Here is a 21,600-nt window from a genome sequence, read left to right on the forward strand (position 1 = left end):
TGGACACAGATCTGTTGGTTTTGTCAAAACAGACTGCATTGTAAACCAGGGCACTGGATGGAGCGACTTGGTCTGTGAGGGTTACTGGACACAGATCTGTTGGTTTTGTCAAAACAGATTGCATTGTAAACCAGGGCACTGGATGGAGCGACTTGGTCTGTGAGGGTTACTGGACACAGATCTGTTGGTTTTGTCAAAACAGATTGCATTGTAAACCAGGGCAGTGGATGGAGCGACTTGGTCTGTGAGGGTTACTGGACACAGATCTGTTGGTTTTGTCAAAACAGACTGCATTGTAAACCAGGGCACTGGATGGAGCGACTTGGTCTGTGAGGGTTACTGGACACAGATCTGTTGGTTTTGTCAAAACAGACTGCATTGTAAACCAGGGCACTGGATGGAGCGACTTGGTCTGTGAGGGTTACTGGATACAGATCTGTTGGTTTTGTCAAAACAGATTGCATTGTAAACCAGGGCAGTGGATGGAGCGACTTGGTCTGTGAGGGTTACTGACACAGATCTGTTGGTTTTGTCAAAACAGACTGCATTGTAAACCAGGGCACTGGATGGAGCGACTTGGTCTGTGAGGGTTACTGGACACAGATCTGTTGGTTTTGTCAAAACAGATTGCATTGTAAACCAGGGCACTGGATGGAGCGACTTGGTCTGTGAGGGTTACTGGACACAGATCTGTTGGTTTTGTCAAAACAGACTGCATTGTAAACCAGGGCACTGGATGGAGCGACTTGGTCTGTGAGGGTTACTGGATACAGATCTGTTGGTTTTGTCAAAACAGATTGCATTGTAAACCAGGGCACTGGATGGAGCGACTTGGTCTGTGAGGGTTACTGGACACAGATCTGTTGGTTTTGTCAAAACAGATTGCATTGTAAACCAGGGCACTGGATGGAGCGACTTGGTCTGTGAGGGTTACTGGACACAGATCTGTTGGTTTTGTCAAAACAGATTGCATTGTAAACCAGGGCAGTGGATGGAGCGACTTGGTCTGTGAGGGTTACTGACACAGATCTGTTGGTTTTGTCAAAACAGATTGCATTGTAAACCAGGGCAGTGGATGGAGCGACTTGGTCTGTGAGGGTTACTGGACACAGATCTGTTGGTTTTGTCAAAACAGACTGCATTGTAAACCAGGGCAGTGGATGGAGCGACTTGGTCTGTGAGGGTTACTGGACACAGATCTGTTGGTTTTGTCAAAACAGACTGCATTGTAAACCAGGGCACTGGATGGAGCGACTTGGTCTGTGAGGGTTACTGGACACAGATCTGTTGGTTTTGTCAAAACAGACTGCATTGTAAACCAGGGCAGTGGATGGAGCGACTTGGTCTGTGAGGGTTACTGGACACAGATCTGTTGGTTTTGTCAAAACAGATTGCATTGTAAACCAGGGCACTGGATGGAGCGACTTGGTCTGTGAGGGTTACTGGACACAGATCTGTTGGTTTTGTCAAAACAGACTGCATTGTAAACCAGGGCACTGGATGGAGCGACTTGGTCTGTGAGGGTTACTGGACACAGATCTGTTGGTTTTGTCAAAACAGACTGCATTGTAAACCAGGGCAGTGGATGGAGCGACTTGGTCTGTGAGGGTTACTGGACACAGATCTGTTGGTTTTGTCAAAACAGATTGCATTGTAAACCAGGGCACTGGATGGAGCGACTTGGTCTGTGAGGGTTACTGGACACAGATCTGTTGGTTTTGTCAAAACAGATTGCATTGTAAACCAGGGCAGTGGATGGAGCGACTTGGTCTGTGAGGGTTACTGGACACAGATCTGTTGGTTTTGTCAAAACAAGGCTACCTTGTAAAGCCAGGTACTGGATGAAGCGAGCTTAGTCTGTAGAGGGTTACTGAATACAAGAATCTGTTAGTTTTGTCAAAGGAAACAGACTGCATTTATGAAGCCAGGGCGATGGATGGAACGACTTGGTCACCTTGTAGGGTTACTGGACCCACCGAATCTGTTGTTTTTTGTCAAAACAGACGTTGCATTGTAAACCAGAGGCATTTTCCAGGATGGAGAGATCTGTTGTTTTTGTCAAACAGATTGCATTGTAAACCAGGGCACTGGATGGAACGACTTGTTCTGTGAGGGTTACTGGACACAGATCTGTTGTTTTTTGTCAAAACAGATTGCATTGTAAACCAGGGCACTGGATGGAACAACTTGTTCTGTGAGGGTTACTGGACACAGATCTGTTGATTGTTGTCAAAACAGACTGCATTGTAAACCAGGGCAGTGGATGGAACGACTTGGTCTGTGAAGTTTACTGGACACATATCTGTTGGTTGTTGTCATTGTTAGAATTTGACTGTAGACACTGGATCATCTATCCTCAACCTTGTTTGATGTTCCTGGTATTCCTTGGTAGAACAATTTTGTCTTTTCATTCAGAAAAGATTTGTTAGTTGTCTTGCGACTGGACTTGAGAGGTGGATGTATCAGTTTTGGTGCCATTGGTGGACACTCAGAACGTTGTTGGCCAGACCGTCTGGATTTCGTGGATAGAACAATTTCGTCACTGAACTTGGAAAAGGTTTCTCAGTGGTCTGCAGTCTTGCCATTGTACTATAGCAGTGGTGCTGTTGGAGAACAGTTCATCCTTTTCTGACATCAGTGTGGAGTCTGTAGTGGAGAGAGAGCACTGAAGAGGAGGGAGAGACAACATGGTGATTCAGGAAATCAAGAGGATGCCGAAAGTGGTAAACAAAATGCCTCAGTCTAGACTGAATACAGATAAATATTTAATAGGAATAACTGAATATGTTTTAGAAGATGAAACCATAGCAACACAGTAAGCATTGTTTCATTAATGACAGCAGTAGTTCTGATCACAGTTCTATAGCTCGGACACACATGATATTTGTTGATTGGTAGATAAACGATGATGGGTGGTTTGGGTGAGACCTGGATTTACTGTATGTTCATGGTATTGGTATTTGCCGGTTGCCATGAGATCACAACCAAACGACATCCCTTATCTCTCCCTGCCCCTGTAGCTGGATAGCTCAGCTTTTTATGCTCCAGGTCAGTGACTGTTTGAAGTTTGAATGATAAATAGAATCTCACTCTGTGTCAGTTGATTACAAACATTTGAACACTCATTGATAAAAAGTTGAAATCGTTTTGCAAGCCTGAGAGTCTGAAACTAATTGAATCAGATTTCATATGCTACTCAAAAGGAGTTAGAGATCACTCGATTCTCTCATGTTATAAGGTGATAGAGTCAGGTACTTTTGAGCAGTATATTTGATACTGGATCCAAACACAGATGAGTGGTATATTTGATACTGGATCCAAACACAGATGAGTGGTATATTTGATACTGGATCCAAACACAGATGAGTGGTATATTTGATACTGGATCCAAACACAGATGAGTGGTGTATTTGATACAGATGATACTGACTTAAACAGAGATGGTGTATATTACTGATCCAAACACAGATGGAGTGGTATATTTGATACTGGATCCAAACACAGATGAGTGGTATATTTGATACTGGATCCAAACACAGATGAGTGGTATATTTGATACTGGATCCAAACACAGATGAGTGGTGTATTTGATACTGGATCCAAACACAGATGAGTGGTATATTTGATACTGGATCCAAACACAGATGAGTGGTGTATTTGATACTGGATCCAAACACAGATGAGTGGTGTATTTGATACTGGATCCAAACACAGATGAGTGGTATATTTGATACTGGATCCAAACACAGATGAGTGGATCCAAAACACAGATGAGTGGTATTTGATTTGATGATGGATCCAAACACAGATGAGTGGTGTATTTGATACTGGATCCAAACACAGATGAGTGGTATATTTGATACTGGATCCAAACACAGATGAGTGGTATATTTGATACTGGATCCAAACACAGATGAGTGGTGTATTTGATACTGGATCCAAACACAGATGAGTGGTGTATTTGATACTGGATCCAAACACAGATGAGTGGTATATTTGATACTGGATCCAAACACAGATGAGTGGTGTATTTGATACTGGATCCAAACACAGATGAGTGGTGTATTTGATACTGGATCCAAACACAGATGAGTGGTGTATTTGATACTGGATCCAAACACAGATGAGTGGTGTATTTGATACTGGATCCAAACACAGATGAGTGGTATATTTGATACTGGATCCAAACACAGATGAGTGGTGTATTTGATACTGGATCCAAACACAGATGAGTGGTATATTTGATACTGGATCCAAACACAGATGAGTGGTGTATTTGATGTCTTCGTATGGCAGTCACGTAGATCAGTGCTCATGATGTCCATCACTGGATTGTCTGGTCCAGTATCATCTATTTACACACCAAATAGCTGGAAAACTGACGTGACTCGCTTACATTCTTTCATTTGTACTCTTTGATCTCCATCTTACTCAGAGGCGGTGGGGTAGCCTAGTGGTTAAAGCGTTTGCTCGTCACGCCGAAGGCCTGGGTTCGATTCCTCACATGGGTACAACTTGTGAAGCCCATTTCTGGTGTCCCCAGCCGTGATATTGCTGGAATATTGCTAAAAACGGCATAAAACCATACTCAGCCAGTCAGCAGCCAGCCATCTTACTCCACTTATAGATGATGTTCCATATTCAATTAGATAACTTTGAATGGGCTGGTCCGAAACATCAAAGACGCAAGAATGTTATTGGACGTCATCTCTACTGCAGAATGTAATTGGTTGTGATTTTTACCCATGTTTGAGGTTTGAGAAAGAGTCAAGCACCAATTGAAGATCCTAATGTACTACAGTGTACTGGAGTGCTTGTTGGGGTCACAATGATGTCAGCTCCTTAATGGAGCTCATTTTCTAGTCTCGGGTTGAAGTTGATGGGTTTAGGAAGGAGCCAGGATGTTGTGGTCTTTGATGTGAATGTTGCCGTATTACAAAGTGCTCTGCTATTCCAATCAGCTCAATATTACTTACATACAGCGTACAGGTAATCAAGCCTCCAGCCCGGGGTTGTTAGGTTCAGTTGCCAGGTGTTCAAGAGTTACAAATGTTTTGGGTTCTTGTTCCTGGGCTGGTTACAACTTAACCAAGGTCAGATGTTGCTTCTGAAATCTGATCATTGTCTCTTCCTTCTTGGGAATCCAGGGATTGGTTTGACTGGGATACCGGAACATAAACTGCTTACCTGAGAGTTACAGCAAAATGTCTTCAGATGTATGTTTGTTCTGTTTCCTTATTTAAATGACATAGTTTTCTTTTCCTTAAGGTTTGACCTTAACCTACAAAACTAGAGGCCCAGAGGACCCCAAATTACTGATTCCAGGGGTCCTTTGAAGCCCTGAAATGATATTGTGTGTCATAAAGTTTGATCCAATGAATATTGTTGTGCTTCCCAGTGGACCCATTGTATTTTCATACATTCATGTCAGATTCACATTTCTGTGACTTGTAAAACCCTGCTTTCTCTCATTTGTCTTGAGGTGGGGTAGCCTAGTGGTTAAAGCATTCACTCGTCACGTCTGAAGACCCTGGTCAGATTACTTTGTTACAATGTGTGAAACCCAGCTGGTGTCCAGACTGTGATATTGCTGGAATATTGTTAAAAGTGTCATAAAACTAAACTCACTTACTCATTAGACCTGATATGTTATCCCATACAACATCCATTTGGACACTGACACCCAGTTCATCCATTGGTTCATACCTGGCAAAGATATTTTTGAAAGTTGTGTAAAAACCCTCCTAATGTCACAGATCCATGCTAATCTGGTCATGTTTTGTTACAATTCCCATGAAACCCAGAAACACAGCTCCATGATCTGGTCAGATCCGTTGATCTGGTCAGTGTACTTTGTTACAATTCCCATGAAACCCATCTAGAACACGCTTCTCATCAATCAGACTGTTACATGATCTGGTCCAGTGACTGGTGATCTGCCACAGACTGGTGATCTGGCAGAGATGTTGTTGAAGGCCCTGTTAAACTCTCTTCACGTTGGGAGTTCATCTTGACATTGGCCCCAAGCAGTTTACAACATTCTCAACCTGTGATACAGTTCCCAAGCCTCCGGTACCAGCTGAAGTAACATCCCACCCCCTGAAGAACTATCACAAACAGGTGATGTACATAGATGTCAGTGAGGGTTGAGTTGCATCACATCAGGGCGGAGATTCCTCAAGTCAGGTTTACATTTTACAGCCAGGCTAATTACATTTGTTTATTTCGGGAAAATTAGAATCTGCCTTGAGATGAGAGATTGATAGTTAATTCAACATTACAGGAAGTGAGCTTGTTGTGAAATAGTTGTATTGAAAAGTTAAATATGTTTTGTTCTATATGAGAGGCAGCTGGCTTTTGGTGAAATATTTTTATTGAAGAGTTCAATGTTGGTTTTAGCCATGGAGGGAGATTTGTTTGTTTATTATGATGTCAACACAGTTTTGTTGGTCTCAGTGTGAGCATACCGGGGTCAGTGGGGTGGCCTCGTGTTTACAGCCTCCACCTGGGTTCAATTCCCCTCATGGGTACAATGTGTGAAGCCCATTTCTGGTCTCTCCCCACCGTTATTTTGCTGGAATATATCTGAAAGTGGTGTAAAACCTTATTCACTCATTCACCGTTTATTTCTGCTTCTGTATGTGTAAACTCTGCTATTTCCACCACACGCGTTATTGTACGCTGGTTTATGCTCCCTCCATCAATATGGCATGGGTCCCTCATCTCCACCTCGGGCAGACCTATCCCATGTCTCATGGAGGCTGGTGAGGCACAACCAACAGCACTTCCAGGGTTACTGTGGGGTCAAGGTCACTTCACACTTTCCCTTCTGACTCACTAGTGACTGGAACACCAGTGGATGCCTACATACTGAACTCTTGTGTATCATCGGACACAGATAACTTGTACACACTGCTCTAGAATCACTAGTGACTGGAACACTAGTAGACTAACGCTTAGTCCCTGAATATATATAATTTTGATAGTAACAAATAGACCCATTTAAATTGAAAAGGAGCCCCAGAGAGTTCAGAGATTCAGGACCTGGGGAAATCTAGACTTGCTTCATTTAGGGCTTTAGCATTGCAGGGAAGGCTGAGGCAGTAGGAAAATAATGTGGTTCAGGAACTGTGAGACAGACTAGAACACCAGTGGATACCTACGTACTGAACTCTGGTGTGGCATCAGATGTCTGCTTCACATATTGGAACTAGAGTTTTGCCCTCTTAGTGTACAGGCTGTACAGATAATACAATTTATTGTACATAACCACCAAAAATAAAAGACCTAATAGACTAGGAGTCCCAAAGAATACCCAAAGGCGTCATCTTTTTGCAAGTTTTTTTACAGACAGTTGAGCAAACACCAAGGGAGTAGATATATTGAATACCCAAAGGTTGTGTTAGGTACTGTTTGCCTCACAACTTGCTTTTATTCTGGTTCTGATTATTCTTGCACGGAACTAATATGGAGCATGGAAATAGTCTACTATCTGATGTCAGATTTAGATGCTGTCATTCAACCCTTCCCTGAACAATATCATCTAAGACAAGACCCGTGAAGATCCGAGTTGATCTTCAGTAACCCATGCTTGTCATAAGAAGCGACTAACGGGATTGGGTGGTCAGGCTCGCTGACTTGGTTGACGTCATCGGTTGCCAGTTGTATAGATTGATGATCATGCTGTTGATCACTGGATTGTCTGGTCCAGATTTGATTATTTACAGACCGCCACCATATAGCTAGAATATTGCTGAGTGCGGTGTAAAACTCAACTCACTCACTCACTGTAATACACAGTTTATTAATCACTTCATGGAAACAGTTATGGTCACGTGATTCTTATCCCAGGTTTTCGTTGGTTTCAGTTTGTGAACCCTGAGCAGCCTGGGTATGTGGGATTTGCAAATCTGCCAAACCAAGTCCACAGGAAGTCCGTGAAGAAAGGCTTCGAGTTCACGCTTATGGTGGTTGGTGAGTATTTTTGTTGTTGCTTGGATTATTTTAAAAAAACACAACTGTTAACTGAAGTCTGATTATCTTGGGAAGTCAATTTACCATGTTTGTATCTAATGTAAAATTATCATCAGAAGCCAGAGAGTCCATGTGCATCAAATTATCATCATACAGAAGATTATTGAGTCAGCTGCACCACCTAGTAGTCACTGTTCTGTTTACAAGGGAGTCTGGTTTAAGGGGGTGTTAAATGTCACTGTTCTGTTTATAGGGGAGTCAGGTTATGGGGGTTGGTTTACATATTAACGTTCTTTTTGCTGGAGAGTCTGGTTTGGGGAGGTTGTGCATCATATATCTCTGTTCTGTTTTCTGGAGAATCTGATTTAGAGGGTTTTTTATATGTCACTGTTCTGTTTACAGGGGAGTCTGGTTTAGGGAGGTGTTACATGTCACTGCTCTGTTTACAGGGGAGTCTGGTTTAGTCACTGCTCTGTTTAGAGGTGGTTTAGGGAGGTGTTGCATGTCACATGTCACTGTTCTGTTTACAGTCTGGGGGAGTCTGGTTTAAGGAGGTGGTCACATCTGGGGAGTCTGGTTTAAGGATGGTACATCACATGTCACTCTTTTTTTGTTTACAGGGGAGTCTGGTTTAGGAAAGTCCACACTAGTCAACAGCTTGTTCCTGACAGATCTGTACCCAGAAAGACACATACCCTCAGCAGCAGGTAAGCTAGACTAAGGCTTAGTCTCTGGTAACAAACAAGCCCATTTAAATTGAAAAGGCGTTTCTTGTTAACAGAAGAATATGTTTGCTTCGTTTAGGAATGGACTACATGGAGAGGTTTGAGTTGTAGTCTCTAAAGATTTTAGCAGGGACTTTCATCACTCACTACAGGTAAGCCAGCCAAAACAACCCACTAACTGTGATCATGAAAAGTATGCAGGAATGGACTGACATTTTTGACCACTGATTCTCACTGTTCTTTTAGCATTGAGAGTCAGTGGTCACTCAACTACCAGCTCCAAAACAACCCACTCACAAACAAAAGTAGCACTAAGACTACCTTAAGTCTATGTTCCTGACCATGGGAGTTCAGTCACCTTATAGCTTAAGATCGCTTTGGTACAGTTGAACAGTGCGGCACCCTGAGCTGTAACTTGATGCACACGGTACTTAGTTGAACAGTGCTCAATATGTGACCATCATTGATATGTCTTTGTTTCTTACCACACATTGATCATGTGCCCTTCATGCTGTTCGGTCAGTCCAAAGTGACAAGGCTGTATGATGCCACTGTTTGATTGTCTTCCATAATGGTTAACCAAACTGATGTACAAAGACTGACCATCTGCTGGCACACACTTGGAATGTGTGGTTAGGAAATCAGTTCTCTTTGGGGAAGCCACTGTTTGAATGTTAGATGTAATGTATAAACCAAAATTTTCATACAGCGACTGAGCATCTTCTGATATAGACATGTAATTTGTGGTGAGGAAATAAGTATTCTTTCATTCCAAGATTATGGGCATGGTATAGCCAGTGTATGAAATAAGGCCCGTCCGACCCCCCGAGATGGGCTAGATTTCTGATGGCCGGTCTAAATTGACAGCTAGCCAGCCTGATGGTCTGGTAAATTTTTTAGATATTCCATACATATCAGTAGATTCATATCTTGGTGTCTGGTCTGGTTAAATCCATTTTGGCTGGTAACATTTTGAAGTTACCAGCCCTGATGTCAGGCTGGGTTTTTGGCTTATTTCATACACTGATATAGCAGTGCTTGATTGTCTAGTGTAAAGGATAAACAAACACATGCAGTAACTGAGTGCTGTTGTGCAAAACGAAAATAGCGCTTAGACTGACACAAGCCTTTGTTTAGGTATGGCAGTGATGATCACCTTGGTTGTTGCTAAGTTCACATTATTCGACATCACAATGACCATCTGTAGACTTTTAAATTGTACTTAGGAAATCAGTATTCTCTCAGACCAATATGGCAGCTGTGGGATACCAGTATTTGATTATCATCTGTAATGGTTAATCAAATCAAATTGATCTGCAAAGACTGACCATCTGCTGGCATACACTTGTAATTTGTTGTTAGGAAATCAGTATTCAGCCAAGGTTATCGTGACATTTGGTTATAAATACGACATGAATGAATGGTATTGATTAATGGTGAGAAAAGAATTAATTGTGTGGCTTTCTGTCTGCTGCACTGAAAAGACATGATTCATCCGGACAGTATTTGTACTGTGTGTCGTGACTAATATCTCACTCTCTTCACTAGGCAGTGTCTAAAGTAGCTTATGATCACAGCTGAATGTAGTCCTATTGGATGTGGGGCGGTGGGGTAGCCTAATGGTTAAAGCGTTGGCTCGTCACGCCGATGACCCGGGTTTGAATCCCCACATGGGCACAATGTGTGAAGCCCATTTCTGTTGTCCCCCGCCGTGATGTTGCTGGAATATTGCTAAAAGCGGCGTAAAAACCAAACTCAGTCAGTCAGTCAGCCTATTGGATGTGTGAATCATACTATACCATGCTTGGAGGCAGACACATTTGTTCGTCAGTTGAAGCATGAGCATCGGTCTAAGCAGTTGTGATACTACGGCATGTATCAACCACGTCAGCGGAGTCTAACAACCTGATCCCCTTAGTCACCCCCCTTATGACAAGCATGGGTTGCTGAAGACCAGTTGTAACATGGTACTTCATTGGTTCTAACCAACTGGGCTGCGATGACGTGCATCAACATTTTAGCAATATCAGACGTTATAAGCACAGCTCAGTGATACAAACTAAAGATACAAAACCTAAAAATACTCACTCCTGCTTTTTCTGAAGTTTCACTGTTTGTGCTTAATAAGGTAGGTTTTACAAACTGAGCAATATCTCGCCAGGGGACACCAGACACCTTTGTACCAACCAATGGGAATAAAACCTGGTTCTTCAGTATGACAAACACTTAAACCACTTGGTTGCCCCATCACCCCTCTCTCCTACAGGGTGTGGGTAGCGTACATGCTCAGTGGTTAAAGCGTTGCTGCCGCTTGTCACCAAGACCTGGGTTCGATTCCCCTACATTGGTACAATGTGTGAAGCCCATTTCTGGTTTCCGCCGTGATATTGCTGGAATATTGCTAAAAGCGTGAGATATCAGCGTGAAAACTAAACTCACTCACTCACTCACTCTCCTACAATCCTGTGGAAAAAAATATCAGAAAATTCCAAGCGAGTCAACCATACTGTGGCACTTCTAGATTGCTACAGGTCTTCTCTGGACTTCTTTTTGTTATCCTTAAAAGACATTTGTTGCTAAACATATCTGAATATATTAGTTTAGTCTTAGAGACTAACTCTTAGTCTAATATTAACAGTTTGGTTTGATTGATTTTCGAAAGAGATTAGAAAGGAACTCTGAACAATCCTTTCATCTGATACATGAAATACATGTACAACAAAACATGTTAGGACCCATTTAGGTCTTTGACATAAAATAATGAACTTGCTGGAAACTTTAACTGGAGGTGCCTGCAAAATGAACATAAACATACGTAAGCCATCTGATGCACGTTGCCAGTAAAGGTAGTTGTTGGGCCGATCCTATGTAAGTATAAACCAGATGTGTAATTATAAGCATCAGGCAGGGATTAAATAACTATAACCTGCACCTTGTGACCACCAGAACACTGCCTGTAAACAACTTTTAATAATATGTTGATTTTGTTGCTGTAGGCATATGTGCTTGCCTCAGTGTGGGATGACGCACTGCATCATGGAGTCATGGATTTCCTTGTTAGCTGTACTCGCAAATTAATATGTTTTGATAGCAGCTCAGAAGTGTTTTAGCCAACTTTTCTAGAGGTATTATTGTTGTTTATTATTTGCTTTTTGAAATGACAAGGTACTATCTAGCACACAAACAGTCTGTTTTGTAAGAATAATGATCTTAAGTGTTTTCTGATATATTTTAAAATTAAATTAGATTGGAAAAATTGTTCAGGGGGTATTTCTTTTCTCTCTTTATTTTACTCTTTTTGTTTGACCCCTTTTGTTCTCTCTTTCAAAAAGATATTCATCTTCACTCATTGGAGGAATACAGCTATGTATATGACTCAACTTTTGTTAGGGATTGTTTTATGCCTGTTTATTCAAATGCACAGTTGGCACATGAGAATCAATTTTGTGCATCATGGAAGTATCCCTATCAAAAGTGGAGTGGTATATATGTATATCTGTTCCCTCTGAGAGCCCCGTTGAACTGGGTAGGTCTTGGCTGTCTATCAGCAGGAGGGGCGATAGGGCAGCTTAGTGGTTAAGGCGTTTGCTCATCATGCTGAAGAACTGGGTTCAATCCCACATGGGTACAATGTATGAAGCCCATTTCTGGTGTCACCACACGTGAATTTCTGGTGTCACCCACCATGATGTTGCTGGATTATTGCTAAAACGCGTACAGACCCTGAAGCAAAAACCAATGCCCCCCACTTTTATCATCAGCTTATCCCTATGAAAAGTGGAGTAGTATCAGTGATGTTGTAGTCTAGTTGTTCCCCCTGAGAGCCCCCTAGAACTGAGTAGCTCTTGGCTGTCTATCAGCAGGATCTCGGTTAACAGACCAACTGATCCATGCCACTGACCACCCACTGACCTGTGACCAGTGATGGATGACTGTAATTACAAACTGCCTCTCCTCAAACAGCTGCTGCAGACTGGTCACCTTTATGTACACTCTGGTGCTCATTGTCTTAACAGTCTTGTTTCCATGGTGATCTGGTCAAACATTGATAATTTCAAACAAAGAATGAGTGACCATGCTTTTCATATCACTTCAGACGTTATTTCAATGTCTCGGTGTCAAACATAACGTTAACAGGTTACTCTGTTTACAGTTGCTGAGAAAAAACTATTATAAAGTCAGGTTAACAACTCACAGATAACAACAAGGTACAGAATATCATAATGTATGTTAGAATCTTCCCAACAACTGCAGAAAAAAAGTAAATTATCCTCTTCGATTTGACGTATCCGCTTCATATGCCAGTCCAAGCTATTGCACCACTGCAGCCTTCTTACACAAGAGTTCGGAGTCAGTACTGGTAATTAAAAGTGAAGGTCGCGATCCCCGGCCGCATCACACCAAAAGACGTTCAAATAAGGTACTGCGGCGAGGTATCTCAGTGAGCTAGCACTATAAAACCAGCTTAAGTCTGGGCATGTACAAGCAGCCGCACATATACATACACATGCATGCACGTCGTCATATGAGGAAAATATTCCTAAGTGCGACGTTAAACCTCAGCTCACCTCACAATTAAAAGTGATTAAATGTATCAGGTGGTCAGACCTAGTTACTTGTGAAGGCATATACTTCCATGGTATATAAAAATTCAAAAATCTGCACTCGCCATGCAGGCAAGTAATATGAACTTTCCACTCGTCCTTCTAAACTTGTACTTTCCTCTTAGATCATGCATCACAATGAATACAAATTTAAATTATTTTATTTCAAAATGTTTGCTTGGAATAAAACTACAATAAACATTACTTACTTTGTCTTCTGTACAAAATCTTTGACAAAATTGAATTCGTTCACCATTTAAGATAGCTGAACTTCAATGAGAAAGAAAAATGTTACTTATGGATCAGAAAACTTACTCGTCCTCTGGACAAGCAAATTATGTTTTTCACTTGCCTGAATTTTACTCGTCAATACGAGCGGACAAGTGGAATTGCCGAGCCTGATAACACTGCTCATGATATCAACCGCAGGTTTGTCTCAACTGGACTATTAACAGGCTTCTACCATTCTGGTGTTAGACAACAGTGTTATTTACTGTTATTGACTCAGATAAAAAATATTCCTGTGATGTTTCAAGCATGGATCCGAACAATTACAAACAGAAAGATGTACACACCTGCGACCAATGTTAAACCCCATTTCACCTCATGTCACTCTTAACACAGACAGTGTGCAGGTGATATGGATTGTTTTGCTCGAGAAAAGCAATTGAGCAATATTTTTGTTTTGACATTTGTGTGGCTTGCCTGTATCAACGTGTGCCAGCCGCCATGTGTTGAAGACTGGCATGTACCAACAGCAGGTGCTTGATGGACTTGATAGTCTCACATTCCTTCACACTTGTCTACATCCTCCATGTCAGAGATCAGTTTCACTGCAGTCTGCACCGACTGCTGTACTGCTTGATGTAGACTTGCTCCAAGTCTGTTCTGCTTGATGTAGACTTGCTCCAAGTCTGTACTGCTTGATGTAGACTTGCTCCAAGTCTGTTCTGCTTGATGTAGACTTGCTGCAAGTCTGTACTGCTTGATGTAGACTTGCTCCAAGTCTGTACTGCTTGATGTAGACTTGCTCCAAGTCTGTACTGCTTGATGATGTAGACTTGCTCCAAGTCTGTACTGCTTGATGTAGACTTGCTCCAAGTCTGTACTGCTTGATGTAGACTTGCTCCAAGTCTGTACTGCTTGGTGTAGACTGCTCCAAGTCTGTACTGCTTGATGTAGACTTGCTCCAAGTCTGTACTGCTTGATGTAGCCTTGCTCCAAGTCTGTACTGCTGCGTGATGTATGTAGACTTGCTCCAAGTCTGTACTGCTTGATGTAGCCTTGCTCCAAGTCTGTACTGCTTGATGTAGCCTTGCTCCAAGTCTGTACTGCTTGATGTATGTAGACTTGCTCCAAGTCTGTACTGCTTGATGTAGCCTTGCTCCAAGTCTGTACTGCTTGATGTAGACTTCCTCAAAGTCAGTACTGCTTGATGTATGTAGATGCTCCAAGTCTGTACTGCTTGATGTGGACTTGCTCCAAGTTTTTACTGCTTGATGTAGACTTGCTCCAAGTCTGTACTGCTTGTATGTAGACTTGCTCCAAGTCTGTACTGCTTGATGTATGTAGACTTGCTCCAAGTCTGTACTGCTTGATGTAGCCTTGCTCCAAGTCTGTACTGCTTGATGTATGTAGACTTGCTCCAAGTCTGTACTGCTTGATGTAGCCTTGCTCCAAGTCTGTACTGCTTGATGTAGACTTGCTCCAAGTCTGTACTGCTTGATGTATGTAGACTTGCTCCAAGTCTGTACTGCTTGATGTAGCCTTGCTCCAAGTCTGTACTGCTTGATGTAGACTTGCTCCAAGTCTGTACTGCTTGATGTATGTAGACTTGCTCCAAGTCTGTACTGCTTGATGTAGACTTGCTCCAAGTCTGTACTGCTTGATGTAGACTTGCTGCAAGTCTGTACTGCTTGATGTAGACTTGCTGCAAGTCTGTACTGCTTGATGTAGACTTGCTCCAAGTCTGTACTGCTTGATGTAGACTTGCTCCAAGTCTGTACTGCTTGATGTAGACTTGCTCCAAGTCTGTACTGCTTGATGTAGCCTTGCTCCAAGACTTGCTCTAAGTCTGTACTGCTTGATGTAGACTTGCTCCAAGTCTGTACTGCTTGATGTAGCCTTGCTCCAAGTCTGTACTGCTTGATGTAGACTTGCTCCAAGTCTGTACTGCTTGATGTAGCCTTGCTCCAAGTCTGTACTGCTTGACGCAGCCTTGATTGTGTAGTATACTGTACTTCTTCAATTTATTTCCATATTGTTTATTGCAGAAAAAATCCAGCAAACTGTAAAGATTGATGCTTCCACCGTGGAGATTGAAGAGCGGGGAGTGAAGCTGAGGTTGACTGTCGTGGACACGCCAGGATTCGGAGACTCATTGAACTCACAAGACTGGTCAGCATTGAATAGCTGGTCTCTCTGACAGACCCTATATCCTCCCTCGCCGTTGTAATCACATTCTTTGTTCTGGCAGCCTATACCTGTCTGCTTCTCAGCTCAAGTAGCCTACTCTCAGCTATATCATTATACAGTTTTTCACATCAAATTACCTTTACCCTACTGATTATTAATGATACTTGGTAAAACAAAACTGTTTTCGCTTCTTGTGTTCCACAGTCCTATGCTGTTTTAACACAATTGTTGTTGTAGAATTTAGTGTGTGCTTGTGTTTTTCAGCTTCAAGCCAATCATCCAGTATGTTGACGACCAGTTTGAAAGGTACCTACAAGATGAGAGCGGGCTGAACAGAAGACACATCATCGACAACCGCGTCCACTCCTGCTTCTACTTCATCAACCCTTCAGGACATGGGTAGGTGTCAATGTGTTCAGATACCCTTCAATACGTGGGTAGGTGTCGATGTGTTCGGATACTCTTCAGGACATAGGTAGGTGTCAATGTGTTCAGATACCCTTCAGGACATGGGTAGGTGTCAATGTGTTCAGATACCCATCAGGACATGGGTAGGTGTCAATGTGTTCAGATACCCATCAGGACATGGGTAGGTGTCAATGTGTTCGGATACTCTTCAGGACATGGGTAGGTGTCAATGTGTTCAGATACCCTTCAGGACATGGATAGGTGTCGATGTGTTCAGATACCCTTCAGGACATGGGTAGGTGTCGATGTGTTCAGATACCCTTCAGGACATGGGTAGGTGTCAATGTGTTCAGATACCCTTCAGGACATGGGTAGGTGTCAATGTGTTCAGATACCCATCAGGACATGGCTAGGTGTCAATGTGTTCAGATACCCATCAGGACATGGGTAGGTGTCAATGTGTTCAGATACCCTTCAGGACATAGGTAGGTGTCAATGTGTTCAGATACCCTTCAGGAGATGGGTAGGTGTCAATGTGTTCAGATACCCTTCAGGACATGGGTAGGTGTCGATGTGTTCAGATACCCTTCAGGACATGGGTAGGTGTCGATGTGTTCAGATACCCTTCAGGACATGGGTAGGTGTCAATGTGTTCAGATACCCATCAGGACATAGGTGTAGTGTTGTCATGGGTAGGTGATGTGTTCAGATACCCTTCAGGACATGGCTAGGTGTCTATGTGTTCAGATACCCTTCAGGACATGGGTAGGTGTCAATGTGTTCAGATACCCTTCAGGACATGGGTAGGTGTCAATGTGTTCAGATACCCTTCAGGACATGGGTAGGTGTCAATGTGTTCGGATACCCTTCAGGACATGGCTAGGTGTCAATGTGTTCAGATACCCTTCAGGACATGGGTAGGTGTCAATGTGTTCGGATACCCATCAGGACATGGCTAGGTGTCAATGTGTTCGGATACTCTTCAGGAAATGGGTAGGTGTCCATGTGTTCAGATTCTCTTCAGGACACAGGTAGGTGTCCATGTGTTCTGATGCTCACCAGCAACAGTATGAAATACTCAACACATACATGCTCAATTGCACACACATCTTTTATAGTGTGAGCTTGATTAAAAATTCTTTCTTGTCGTAGGATTTTACTACTTAAAAGTGGTTGTCAAACTGTGCAGCTTCTGTAGTGTCACTGGCCTTCATGTCGCTAGTGGGCAGTGGGGTAGACTTGTGGTTAAAGCGTTGGCTCGTCACGCCGAAGACCCGGGTTCGAATCCCTACATGGATACAATGTGTGAAGCCCATTCCTGGTGTCCCCAGCCGTGATGTTGCTGGAATATTGCTAATAGCGGCGTAAAACCAAACTCAGTCAGCCAGTCATGTCGCCAGAGTATAGCCAACTGTGGCAGGAACAGGAGTCCCTCTCCCACTTGTTGTTTCTCAACAGTTTGCAGCATCTTCCTAAATAGAAAGATTTATAGACAAAACACAGCTAACCTAAACAATGCTGAAATTGTTTTATGCACTTGAGAAAATTTTTGTTTCTACATGTATTGACTTTGCTTTTTCTCACTGCAGATTGAAACCTCTCGACGTATCTTTTATGCGGGCACTACACCACAAGGTCAACATCGTCCCAGTAATAGCTAAAGCTGACACGCTCACAAAACAGGAAGTGTTAACGCTCAAGCGACGGGTAAGTGCACAGAGAGGGTTTCCGCCATCTTGACATTACAGCAGAAATTTGGTTTGAAAGAGGATGTGCAAAGTTAGGAATTCATTGGGGGAAGTGATACACTTGACACTTCCCACAACCATCTGCAGTGATGCAGCTGTATATTATTTATATCGCCTCTTAGAGGTACAATGGATCGGAATTAGTCATAACTCATGATGATTGGATCATCCCAAATGCAGAGATGCCAACTCATACGATTTTATCGTATTCCTTACGAAAAAACAACACAAAATACGCGACTACGGTAGCAGTAAAAATATACGAATTTTTTTTTAAAAACCCATTGAATTAGCATATATCAATAGCATATGTACCATACACAATAAATTGCAACCACATTTTATTCAGTATCAAGCTATAAGTGGATACTTGATACTGATTTAGGTGAGTACAATGTTAATAACAAGGTCTTAGAATATCTATATATTCTGTATGAAATATGAAAATTCTTTGGAAAGGTTATTACTAAATTTGGCCCAAAAATACAAAGTTTTGCATCAGTTTTTGGCTAAAATACTAATTGGGCTAAATTAGGGTTGGCATCTCTGCAAATGATTAGTTGTCAAAGTTTATCATTTTACTGTTCTTTATTGTTAATTTCATGAACAAAAATCTTTCATGGGCAAATAACATCAGGATCCTTAAAATATTAATGTTTGGGGGTTAGTACTAAGCAGTGAATAAATATTCCCTGAAAAAAAAATTCTTCATGGTAACTAAAGAGATGTACTGCTGGGAACACATTTACTATTTCTTTTTGTCCATATCACAAAATAATAAAGTTATTATGAGATGGTATAAAATGGTATGAAACAGTACAAAATACTACAAATAATAGAAACTTAAATGAGATGGAATTACGTCAGTTTGATCATTCATGCTCTTGTAAGTCCTGCAGTGATTTAGACTGGATGGAGGAACCCACGACTGTGGTAAACTAGTTAAGTGATGACCAAGATATTTTATGGATTTAAGCTTCTTTATTCCTTCCCACACAACGTTTCGGGATCATTACATTTCATTACTTCACCTGATGAAGGGATCTGTAATGATCCCGAAACGTTGTGTGGGAAAGAATAAAGAACCTTAAATCCATAAAATATCTTGGTCATCTGTAACAACTTCTAAATGCCACTAAAAGACATCATAGTTAAGTAATGTCGCCCTGTTTCCATGGAAGTGACACGTAGACAACATGTAAGCGAGATAGGAATGGTTCACACGGGTCAAGTATGTTTAAACAGTTTCTAGGAATCTGGGGGAATCAATTCCTTCAACACGGAACAAGCTGTAGATATTTGTGGCGATTTCCTTCCCAACAGGAAGCTTGGCCTCCTGTAGACCTATGACAACATGCAATTATATATCCTTGTTACAGGTCAACGTATGTATGTTCAATATATTTTTCGTCAACTGAGGGGGACACAGATGGTCTAGATGGGTAGTCCAAAAATGTAGATAGTGGGTTTGAATCCCAGTTTGATGTGATTATGTTTCTACGTTTATTATGTGCATTGGTTTCGGTGGCAAGCATCCGAGACCTGCATTGCTTTATGGTCTTTGTCCTGTACATACCATGATATAACCTGAATACTATACTAGCTGGTGTAAAGCCAGACTGACTGACTCACTCACTTAGACAAACGCTTAGTCTGTGAATATATTTAATTTTGATAGTAACAAACAAACCCATTTAAATTGAAAAGGAGCCCCAGGGAGACCAGAGATTCAGAACCTGAGGAAATCTAGACTTGCTTTATTTACGGCTTTAGCATTGCAGGAGGGCAAGGCAGTAGGGAAAATAATGTGGTTCAGGGACTATGAGACAGACTGTGACTCACTGTACATGCCATGATACAGGGATTTACAGGACGCAAATTCCTGCGTCCTTTACGCATAAAAATTGAAAATGGACGCAACGAAATTTATTAGCTCATCAACTGGGATGCAGAAAAAGTCCAAATACTTCTCTAAAAATTCCAATCAAGTAACAATAAGTTATCACTGAGTTTGCTACTAGCTGGGTTATGGTATTATTTGCAATTTAATTACTGTAACAATGTGACGATCATGATACGCAATACAATAACAGTATTAGTAATAATATTTAAGTGTGTGGGACCCCATTTTGTTGTCCAGGACCCCTGAAAATTATAAGCATGAGTCCCAGGGACCCTCAAATACAGGACTCAAGGTAATCCCTGCATGATATAGTACTATACTAGCTGGTGTAAAGCCAGACTCACTCACTCACTCACTCTCTCTCCTGTGAGTTGATGTTTTACACTGACAATCTACATAAGGGGTATTTATGTAATTACACAACTGACACTGGTCGATGATTGTGTCTCTTATGACAGTCACAGATTTCAGACGGCCAAATGGTTCTTCTGTCACCTGCCAGCGGGCTCTGGAAAGCTTCAAGATTTTTCTCACTTAAACAACACTAATGCCAGAAGCATGGCCTTATCAGGATCAAGCAGTTAAGATCACCTGCATTTAACTCAGTTTGTTGGCTGATGATACTGAAGCGCCGGTCTGAGAGACAACATAAAAGGTGTACATTACAAATAAGAAATGTGTAATCTCCTCAGCTGTGCCACATTATCAAAGGAATGTTGTCTTTGTACTACACAAATATCCCAATATTCACAGTCCTCCTTCAGCTAACATTTCATCCTAAAAATAAAAGTTGACTCTTTTAGAAATATAAATCTACAAAGCAAGAACTGAAATCCAGTTGGAGCCCAGAACAAGGTGTGATGTCAGCTGAGTGAGTGAGTGAGTGAGTTTAGTTTTACGCCGCACTCAGCAATAGTCCAGCTATATGGCGGCAGTCTGTAAAAAATCGAGCGGACCAGACAATCCAGTGATCAACAGCATGAGCATTGATCTGTGGAATTGGGAACCGATGACATAATGTCAGCTGAGGTAGTCAAGACTTCAAAATATGTGAGCCGTTCTTTCTTAAATTTCAATGGCATTGGGAGATCCAGCACCTAGAAATCTAGACATGCTTAATGGTTCAAAACTTGAGAAATTCCCTCTTATATTTCAATGGGGATGGCAGATCTAGAACCTAGAAATCTAGACTTACTTAATTTACAGACATTGCTGGGCCGAAAGTAAAATGTAAAAATCATTCTTGAGAGGGATTCTTTTTCCAGTTCTTCCCTAAGGTCATGGAGACAGGCGAAGAGGTCCTGTGTGAAACTGGTGAATGAGGTTCATTCTCCAGCAGCTGATAATGTCAGCCGATCTATTGCAGTGACCATGGCACATGTGGAAGTGTGTTGACTGTGTGATGGAAATAACTCTCCATGGGGCCTGTTATCATCCTCACTGAAAGCCTCCTGGTTAGATAGCAGACATTCTCCAGGCCATGTGGCTGGAAGTGTTCATGAATGGGTAGACTAATGTATAACTCTGACAGAAACAATAGCTCCATTTAAAAGGAAAAGGAGCCCGCAGATGGAAGATTCAGAACCTGCGGAAATCTAGACTTGCTTCATTTACAGGCATTGCTGGGCTGAAAGAAAAATATATGGTTCAGGGACTGACGCTGAAGGGGTCGTTGTCGGCACGGGTACTACAGATATGTACCCCAGGTACGTTTCTGTATACAGAAACGTACCTTGGCCATAATGAGAATACAGAAACATACCCTAGGACGATTCCATCCCATTGTGTCGTATTCTTGACCGGAACTGTCATACTGTTGTATT

General features: G+C 41.9%; 1 protein-coding gene and 1 long non-coding RNA gene across 13 annotated transcripts in view; one reads left to right on the forward strand and one right to left on the reverse strand.

Annotated features, from left to right (window-relative positions):
- The window catches only part of LOC124291509 (septin-2B-like), a 148,500-nt gene that overhangs the window by 116,145 nt on the left and 10,755 nt on the right, over window positions 1-21,600 (forward strand). For 11 of the 12 annotated variants that reach the window (XM_046728503.1, XM_046728507.1, XM_046728504.1 and 8 more), the window contains 5 exons: window positions 7,869-7,974; window positions 8,595-8,681; window positions 15,577-15,700; window positions 15,983-16,117; window positions 17,716-17,833. In XM_046728503.1, coding sequence (XP_046584459.1) covers window positions 7,869-7,974; window positions 8,595-8,681; window positions 15,577-15,700; window positions 15,983-16,117; window positions 17,716-17,833 — 570 coding nt within the window. Of the gene's footprint in view, window positions 1-6,115; window positions 6,121-7,868; window positions 7,975-8,594; window positions 8,682-15,576; window positions 15,701-15,982; window positions 16,118-17,715; window positions 17,834-21,600 lie in introns of those variants that run through there. The other variant, XM_046728508.1, reaches the window with a different exon arrangement.
- On the reverse strand, window positions 11,246-19,887 carry LOC124291510. Its single transcript, XR_006902229.1, has 3 exons — window positions 19,734-19,887; window positions 13,023-13,028; window positions 11,246-11,257 (listed from the first exon to the last, which is right to left on the reverse strand). It is a non-coding gene; the product is annotated as an uncharacterized LOC124291510 (long non-coding RNA).

Source organism: Haliotis rubra, unplaced genomic scaffold (genome assembly GCF_003918875.1).
Source record: "Haliotis rubra isolate DU_JTF1 unplaced genomic scaffold, ASM391887v1 Scf493, whole genome shotgun sequence".
Classification (NCBI taxonomy): Eukaryota; Metazoa; Mollusca; class Gastropoda; order Lepetellida; family Haliotidae; genus Haliotis; species Haliotis rubra.